This window comes from Alligator sinensis, unplaced genomic scaffold (genome assembly GCF_000455745.1).
Source record: "Alligator sinensis unplaced genomic scaffold, ASM45574v1 scaffold722_1, whole genome shotgun sequence".
NCBI classification, from domain to species: Eukaryota; Metazoa; Chordata; order Crocodylia; family Alligatoridae; genus Alligator; species Alligator sinensis.
In genome coordinates, this window is record NW_005842345.1 from 907,787 (window position 1) to 914,886 (window position 7,100).

At 55.9% G+C, this 7,100-nt stretch overlaps 1 protein-coding gene across 1 annotated transcript in view; it reads right to left on the reverse strand.

Annotated features, from left to right (window-relative positions):
- The window catches only part of LOC102372656 (ATPase family AAA domain-containing protein 1-B-like), a 7,764-nt gene extending 2,410 nt beyond the window's left edge, over window positions 1-5,354 (reverse strand). Inside the window, 8 exon segments of the mRNA XM_025210362.1 lie at window positions 669-719; window positions 855-944; window positions 1,096-1,202; window positions 2,300-2,420; window positions 2,951-2,972; window positions 2,974-3,044; window positions 4,009-4,213; window positions 5,258-5,354. Coding sequence (XP_025066147.1) covers window positions 669-719; window positions 855-944; window positions 1,096-1,202; window positions 2,300-2,420; window positions 2,951-2,972; window positions 2,974-3,044; window positions 4,009-4,182 — 636 coding nt within the window. The 5' untranslated portion in view covers window positions 4,183-4,213; window positions 5,258-5,354.
- Between the last annotated feature and the right edge of the window lie 1,746 nt (window positions 5,355-7,100).

Genomic DNA, 7,100 nt, shown 5'->3' on the forward strand with positions numbered 1-7,100 from the left:
CCGCGTGCACACAGACGGGCCCGGCTCGCGCCCGGCGAGGATGGGACCGGGAGCCAGCCCGCACAAGGGTCAGCCTGCTGTCCCCTCTGCACGTCCTACAGAATCCACCGGCTAATGCATGTTGAGCCATCCCCTTTCAGCTGCTGTGCAGGGTTTGCTGAGAAGCAGGTAGGACTGGGGCATGGCTCTGGCATGGAGTGAGACCCAACCACATCTCCCCCATGCTGAGGAGTCCCTACCCCCCCACCACACTCCAACCCCTTGTTCTTGCCCCTACTGCACTCTGGCTATGGGCATGGGAGAAGCTGGGGCAGGGGGGAGCAGTGTGGAGACAGCATAGTGAGCCAGGTAGTAGCACCAGGTCATGAGACAGGCTTTTTTTGCCATGAGGATGACTTGCTGCTGCTGCTGGGGGGAACTTGGCAGCCCCAGAGGGGGAGTCTTGGGTTGGCCCAACTTTGCCAGTCATGCTGCAGGCACATTATAGAAGTCAGGGCAGGAACGTGCTGTGCTTGCCCACTGCATGGGGTGCTCCTCCCTGGCACTACCAGCACTGGGCTCTCATAGGACCGGGTGCTCTAGGGGCTGCATGCCATCCCAGAGCCCCTGCAGGCAAGGTGGGGAGGGAGCTCCTACACACAGTGCAGCAAGAGAGCCACGGCACTCACGTTTTCTCCAGCCAGGAGGAGCATCAGGATGTCATGGTGCTGCTGCTGTGTCTGCAGGGAGAGGAGACCAGGGGTGTGTGAAAAGGGGAGGGGCTGAGGCTGTCCCCCACCTTGAGGGCCTCTGTGGGCAGGTTTGGGCTCAGGGATCCAGGGGTACTGAGGGAGCCTGGCTGGGTGTTGACTTACAGGCAGGCTGATCTGGAAGGTGGCAGGCATCCTCCGCAGGATGGCAGGGTCCACATCCTGCGGTCTGTTGCTGGCTCCAAGCACCATCACCTTCAACACAAGCATGTGGGTGGGTGAGAGCGGGGATCCGGACCCAGGGGTGCAGAAGGGAGTGAGGGAGCTAGGAATCACAGGGCTGCAACTCCCCCCAGCGGTGGCTCTCTGTCAGAGCACATCCTCCCACCCTGCCTCCCGTTGGTACCTGGCAGTCGGAGCTGGTCTCCAGCCCATCCCAGAGGTTCATGAACTGGGCCTTGATCATGGCCGTGGCTTCATGGTCAATACTAGAGCAGCTCCGCAGGAAGGCATCTGCCAAGGACAGGACAAGACCCAAGCCTCACCCCAGCACCCTGCCCCTGCCTCTCCTCCACACCACTGCAGAGACTGGATGCTGGCACGAGGGGCCAGTGAGCCAGGGCTTGCTCCCAGGTGAGTGGTAGCCCCTCTCTATGCTTTTGTGTGCTGGCAGAATGAGGGCAAGGGACTGCTGATCAGCATTAGACCCTATGGGGGCAGGCACACCTTGCTTTCAGGTCTAAAGCTCAGAGGCAGCACTGCCCAATGGTCTGAGGAATCCCACCAGTCTCCCTGCACAGAGGCCTAGCCTTGGTGGGGCAGGAAACAGGACCTTTGGGTGCCAATCCTAGCAAGTCCCTGGCTCACTGCAGCCTAAGGTGGGGCCCTGGCACCCCTGCTCCACTCACTGATCTTGTCGATGAAGATGATGCAGGGCTGGATCTTGGCCGCCAGCGTGAAGACAGCGTCGGTGAGCTTCTGTGACTCCCCATACCACTTGTCAGCCAGAGTGGATGCCTGCAGGTTCAGGAACTAGCAGCCTGAAGCCCATGCCATTGCCTTGGCCAGCAGGGTCTTCCCGCAGCCGCAGGGGCCATAAAGCAGGACCCCTGCAGTGGGAGATGCCCTCAGCAGCTGCTTTTTCCCAGCCTAGTGAGCTCCTCTCTCCCAGGCTGTGACCCCCAAGGGGCAGCTCAGGAAATCAGGTCCCGTGTGTCTGTGCCAGACCCAAAACAGTGCCTCTGTTTAATAGAGTCCTTCATTTGCTCCAGGTGATCAGGCCCCATTGCTAGTTCAAGCGCTGTGCTGCTAGTCTTGCCCGTGCCATGGTCGAGCTGGCATCCTGCAGGGAAGGTTGCCAGCCTGAGTGAGCATAAGGCTTCAGGGGCTAGTGACTATCTCCATCATTTGCTCTCCAGCTGGCTCAGTCTTGCTCTGAGGCTGGGCAGGGGAGGGGGTTCTGTGCAGGGAACAGTTGGATCTTTGCTGATCATGTTTCCACCAGTTGTGGATGGGGGTGCTGGCAGCGGGCATTGTTCTGAGTAGGATTAAAACCAAGTTCCTGTCTGTGCCTGGTGTTCCCCTTGCCCACCCTCCCTGCAAAGCTATACCTCTGGGGGGCTGGAAGAGCCTGGAGCGGTGGAAGAGGTGCCTCTTCTGGAAAGGCAAGATCACTGTGTTCTGGAGCTCAGTGACCACGTCGTCGAGTCCGGCAATGTCCTTCCAGGTAATCTGGGGGGAGCCCTGGAGTCAGGCAGGGAAGAAAGGCCCCTTCCCCAGTGGAAGGGCAGGCAAAGCACGAGGCTCCAGGCTCAGGGGACGGCTGACAGCCTGGGCTGGGCTGGTTCTGCCCTCAGCCCCTGCTGGTAACCAGTCTTCTGGACTATAGCAGCTTCATACTCCAACAGGGCCTGACTGGCTCTTCACCTATTGCAGGATGTCCCTGCTGGACAGGGGTGGGTCACTTGGATGAGATCCCAAGATCACTGGGTCAGACTGAACCTTGGCCTTTTCCCTGAGAAGGGAAGTCTGTCCTCTGAGTGGATGCTATGCAGCTCTGGGGTTGTTCAGCGCCCTGCCCTGCAGCTGCCAGCTCTTAGGGGGCAGAGAGATGCTAAAGCCAGGGCTCACTTGCAGTAGGATCACAGGTAAGGCCCCCTCAGGTTCCTGATGAGCATTTTCCAGCCCATACAGTGAGGGATTCAGCCTAGACTCAAGTGGCCCTGCTGGAGAAATGAAACAAGCCCCATTTTGTGTCTCACCTTGATGTCTCTGAGGTCCACGCACTGCGATGCTCGTCTCATGTTCTGTCAGCTTGACCCTGTTCACTCCAATCTGCTTCATCAGCCGCTCAGCCTGCCAACACAGCCACGTGACAGGCTCCAGCCAGGCATCCCAGAGCATTAGCATCAGCCTTGCCATAGAAATAGGCTGGGCTTCTCAAGCCTCTGCCATCCCAGTGATACCTGCTGTCCCTCAGCTGGCTTCTGCTAAGTATAGCCTGGGCCATCTGCAACTGCACACCAGGAGATGGAGGAGACATGCTCTGACCCAGCCTCCAAGTGAGCCAACTACCCTGAGAGAGGACTGCACCAGAGGTGGCAAACATTGAACACAACCAGCAGGTAGGAGCCCAAGGGCAGCTCTTATTCAGAAAGGCAAATGGAAACAAAACCATGGGACTCGTATAAGGTGGCTCAAAATATTTAATTAAGTGATTTTTGCTTAAAATATCTGATTTTTCCAATTCAAATGGTAATTGAAATTTTAATGTGTTTTTAAATAAATCCAGTGAAAATGTAAAATTCTGCCAACCTGAATTACAGCTCAGACTTAGGAGGTGCTACTAAAATGAGGTAATTTACATACAAAAGAAGATTCAAGCAGCAGATTTGCTGCCAGAGCTTGAAAAAATAATAAAGCACATGTAATAATTGAGCATTGAAACGACTGGGTGTTACATTCTAGATCTGCTCAGATAGTAATGGGTAAATGTAGCATATCCCCCAGATTCACAAAAAGAACTAACTGCTTTAGAAGAAAACCTGTAGTTGGGGGGATAACCCATGTGCTCTAATGGTTACTAGCTGATGCCAATGGAAATAGCGAAATGGGCAAACACACAAGGAGACTAAAAGGAATGATCTAGATCAAGGCTCCCTGCTTGCTGGTTTTAAACCTATTTAACCCTGGTTTTAAATGCACACTGACCTCAGACAATCCAAGAGGTCCCTGACCTGCGTGTATCTGAGGCCCCTACTAAGTGTCCCTCCTTCACCAGCTCCCTACTGCCATCCATGTGTTCCCAGAGGCTCCATACCTTTTTCTTCAAGTGTATCCTCTGTTTTCGAGTGGGGTCCAAGGCATCTGACACCCACTTGATGCTGTAGTACGTAGCCACCCCAAAAATTGTCAGGTGGAAGAGCAGACCCAGCACCTCATTCCGTGTCAGAGGCCGGGTCAGGAGGTCTTTGGAGATCTCTCCCAGGAGCATCTCTAGGCACTGCTGGCTTCAAGGCTGGAAGCTGCACCAGTCACAAAAAGCAAAGGGAAGGACTGGTGAGTCTGTATGAGAGGGCTGCAGCAAAGCACCTGTAAGTGGCACTCTTGGGAGGAAGTCAGAAGTTTGGGACTGGCCAGTAGGCTTTGGGGAGCTGCATCAGCTTTACAGCAGGCCTAAATTTGATCCCCGGGTCTTAGGCACATGTGCCAGGGGACCCTCATGACAGCCCCATACACTAGTGCACAGGGAGGCACATATTGGTGAGGGCTAATGAGAGAATAATACTGACCCTGAAAAGAGGTGAGGCTGACTTGCCTATTTTCATTCTCTAGCCTGAAACAATACTCAGGAGCCAGCTCAGAAGGTAAGGGATGAGAAGGAAAGAGAAGCAAAAGTCTTTTGAGTTTTAGCATTATAAAGATGTTGATCTTAGTATGGGAAAGGATGCCTAAGCATCATCCCATGGCTTTTAACCTTGCAACCTTTTATAGCTCGGTGCTGCTTTAATGCCGATATGATTAAAAGCAAGACCCAGATGGAGAACTGGAGATGGAAGAAAGCCTCCCGCACTGAAAACAATAAATGATTCCTGGAGCATTATAGATGAGGACTGAGATGTAATCCCAAGGGGTGAGGGACAGCACAGAGCTCAGAAGAAGGGGCAGTCTTGATGCACCCAGGGGCTGTGAAGACACTCAGCAACTGGCTGGACTGAGCCCATGATAATGCAAGTTGTAGAGGGAAGAAGGGGCGGGGGGGAAGGGAAACGTGTAGCCCTTTTTCCTGGGAAGTTGCAGGGAAACTGGGGGCAGGAGGGGCAGCTGTGCTGGGGTCGGGGTCCCCCCGGCCCCGCTTGCTGCGCTCTCCAGCAGCCGCAGGGCGAGGCGCATGCGTCCGGGGGCAGGTTCCTGGGTCTCTCCGCCCCGGAGCCGGCGTGACCTTGGGCTGCTGTTCCCGGTGCTAGACGCGGCCCCGCACAGGGACCAGCCTTCGCCTGCCCTGCCCTGCCCTGGGGGATCCCCCCACCCCGGAGCAAAGGGGCATTGCAAGGGGCGGCTGCACTCACCTGCCAGCCGCAGCATCCTCGTCTCTCCCCGCAAAGCCCCGCACAAGGACAGGGGCGGAGAGACGTGTCCTCCCTCCCCAGCCCGCAGCGGAAAGCCCTCCCTCTGCTCGCGCAGCCCCGCCGCAGCTCTCAGCCCGGGGGTCCCTGCCTCCCCGGCCCCACCCTCACCTCCTGAGCTGGGGGTTGCAACAGGAATTAGGGATTGCAATAGGAATTGCTCGGCTCTGGACAAACCCCGCGCAAAATAGACCCAAGCAAACAGCGGGCCTCCATCAAGTCCCCCCCACCCTCCCTGTGCCTCAGTTTCCCCACCCAGCAACAACAGTTCCCAGCGGGCCCAGGGGGGTGGGTGCGGTGTCCTGAGACACCCCCCAGCCCTGGGCACACGGTGTCCTGCAAAGCTGGCTGAAACGTCCTGGTCCATTCTTGTGGTGGGGAGAAGGTTTGTCAAAAAAGGCCTTTTACACAAAAAACCAGGGGTGTTGGTTGTAGCCCTGTTGGTCTAAGCACATAGGCAGACACGGTTCTTTGGGTGAATGTGATCTCTTTTATTAAACCAGCTAAATAGTTGGGGAAATTGGTCTAAAGACATAGACAAGTTTCTTTGGGTAAATGTGATACCTTTTATTAGGCCAATTAAATAGCTGGGAAAATTGGTCTAAGGCCATAGACAAGGTTATTTGGGTGAATGTGATCTCTTTTATTTGACCAACTCAGTAGTTGGGAACATTCTTCTTTGCAAACTTTCGGGCTCAAACACCCTTCTCCACATGCTCCCTCTTGTATAAAATCAGTCATTTGGGGGCGGAGGTTTGTTGTTCAGTTTCTGATTTGGAGTAAAAATGAGTGAAAAGGGCAATGTGTGTGATCGCTTTTGGCCATCGTTTCCGTTTATTTCCCCTTCCCTTCTCTCTCTTTTTTTAAACTCCCAAGGGCAAAATAGGAGTGAGGAAAAGGGAAACTGAGGGACGTGCGAAGGGGACAAAGCAGAAAGCCGCAGTGGGGGCCGGCGGGGCTGGACGAGACAGACGTTACCCACAGGAAAATAAGAAACGGCCCGTGGGAATTGCAAAGCCCTGGAAAGCCTTGGAGGGGGGTTCGCCTGGCTTTCCCAGCACTGCCTGCGGGCTAGGAGGTGGCATGGCAGGGGCTGCAGCGGGCCCTAGCAGGCAATATTGCCCGGGGTGGACAGGTCATGGGGTGGGGTTGGCCCGCACCCACGTCCCATGCATGAGCACTGTGTAGTGGGGGGCACTGGTCAGTATCACAAGGGATGGTCCATTGTCTGGGGGGGAGCACTGATCAGCATCACAAGGGATGGTCCATTCCCTGGAGGGAGCACTGGTCAGTATCACAGGGGATGGTCCATGCCCTGTGTACAGGGGCAGCACTGGTATCAAGGGAATATTCCATTTCCGGGGGGGAGGGGAGGAGGAGGGCAGGGATTAATATCACAGCTCCACGCATTGTGTGCGCAGAGACTGTTCCATTCCCCGTGTGGGGGGCGCTGGGCAACATCACAGGGGAAGTTCCATTCCCTGTGTATAGGGGGCAGTATCAAGGGAATGTTCCATTCCTTGTGAGGGGGGGGCCATTGGTCAATATCACGGGCTGCCCAACGTCCTGTGTACACAGGGACTGCTCCCTTCCCTGTGCAGCGGGAAGGCTAGCTCCATTCCCCCGCCCCTCCATTCACACGCAGGGACACAGTTCCCTCTTCCCCTTCTCTGCCCGCGCTTCCCGGCTGTTGGTCGCTCCCATCAACAGCCCCCCCCGGGAGCCCTGTGGTCCAATGGGAGCGCGGCGCGGTTGAGTGGCGGGCGCCGGAGCCAATAGGCGGCGC